The 1,468-nt window shown below is 16.9% G+C and overlaps 1 protein-coding gene across 1 annotated transcript; it reads left to right on the top strand. All coding sequences in view use genetic code 6, as the record gives it.

Annotated features, from left to right (window-relative positions):
- Positions 1–370: 370 nt before the first annotated feature.
- TTHERM_002653516 (hypothetical protein) lies at positions 371–1,175 on the top strand (the record flags this gene model as incomplete). Its single annotated transcript, XM_012800956.1, has 3 exons — positions 371–470; positions 530–616; positions 1,037–1,175. Coding segments are annotated over 3 exons (324 nt in total), but the record flags the coding sequence as incomplete, so codon positions are not given.
- Between the last annotated feature and the right edge of the window lie 293 nt (positions 1,176–1,468).

Below are 1,468 nucleotides of genomic sequence, written 5' to 3' on the forward strand. Positions count from 1 at the left end.
TTACTTTTGACAAATTAAGGCATTTTATTTAATATTCTTAAATAGTAAAAATTAAATAAGAGATCAAGGATTGTTTAATCTACTGAACAATATATCTGAATTACAAAAACTTGAGATTTTAGATATATCACTAGAGTAATATTAACAATAATATCATTTTGGGATATTTTAACAATAAAAATTAATTAAATATTTAATATAAATAGATTCAATAGGATTTCATTTTAGAAAGATTATGACCTTGAAGCTCTCTTTTAGAAATTTTAGAATTTAAGAAAATTATCTCTTTCATTCCGGTAATATTTTATTTTAATATAGATTTTATCTTTAATTATTATAAAAGCTTTTCTAAGATAATTAACAATATTTTTTTGCTTTTTAAATATTGATTTTGATCAGACCAGTTTTTAAAAATTGGCTATGTCTCTTAAATAGATAAAAAATTTGTTAGCTTTAGAACTAAACATAGGGTAATAATTAATCTTATTATATTCAGTTTATATATTTATCATTTCTTTTTATTTTAAAGAGCTAATTCAGAGGGCACCTTCAGTGAATTGGGATAATAATATTTACTTGTTAAGTCAAATTTTATTTACTTAGGACTAAATTTAAGGTAAATAAAAATTATTTGTAAAATAATAAAAAATTGCAAATTAAATTTCAATTGACTTGTCACCTTAGATAGATATTGTATTACTTAAAAAAATATCACCTTCTAAATTACTAAATTTTATCATAAATTTATAAGATTTTATAGAAAAATTACAAAAAAAAGTATTTGATTTTTTTTAATTTTTGAAATGTTTTTATTGTATTGGATTAAATCCAATTAATTAAATTTTCTAATAATCTATATTTAAGTAAGAAAATTTTGTTAAATTTGAAACATTTTTTTCTTAATTTTTAAATATTAGAAATTATTTATTTTAAAAGATATATTAAACATTTTTAGAATGAAAATATTAAATCCTTTTCTATTTAAATATTTTCTTTAAAGTTTTTCTAAATAATATTTTAATTTTTTATATAAAAGAGGTCTATATTTTACAAATGAAAACATAAAACAACTGGCTTTATGTTTAAAGTAATGTAAACTAAGAAAACTACAACTTAAATTTGGATGGTATATGCAAAAATATAATTTAAGATTTAATTTTAATTAAATATTATGAGGGATTAAAATCTTTAATTCTTTATTAATTTTCAAGAAAATTATTAAACTAGCATAAATTTTAAGCTTTTAAATATATTATTTTATTTATCATAAAGGATAGAAGATATTAATAAATTAATTCAATCATTAAGAAAAAATATAAGTTTAGTTTAATATAATCTTATCTATTGAATAAATTAAGTGATCACTTATTATTGTCACTTTTTTAAATACTTATTTACTCATTAATTTATCTAAAAAATGTGTATCTGCTTTAACTTTTATTTAATTTAAATTACTCTTAAACAATTT

This window comes from Tetrahymena thermophila (genome assembly GCF_000189635.1).
Source record: "Tetrahymena thermophila SB210 genomic scaffold scf_8253881, whole genome shotgun sequence".
NCBI lineage: Eukaryota > Ciliophora > Oligohymenophorea > Hymenostomatida > Tetrahymenidae > Tetrahymena > Tetrahymena thermophila.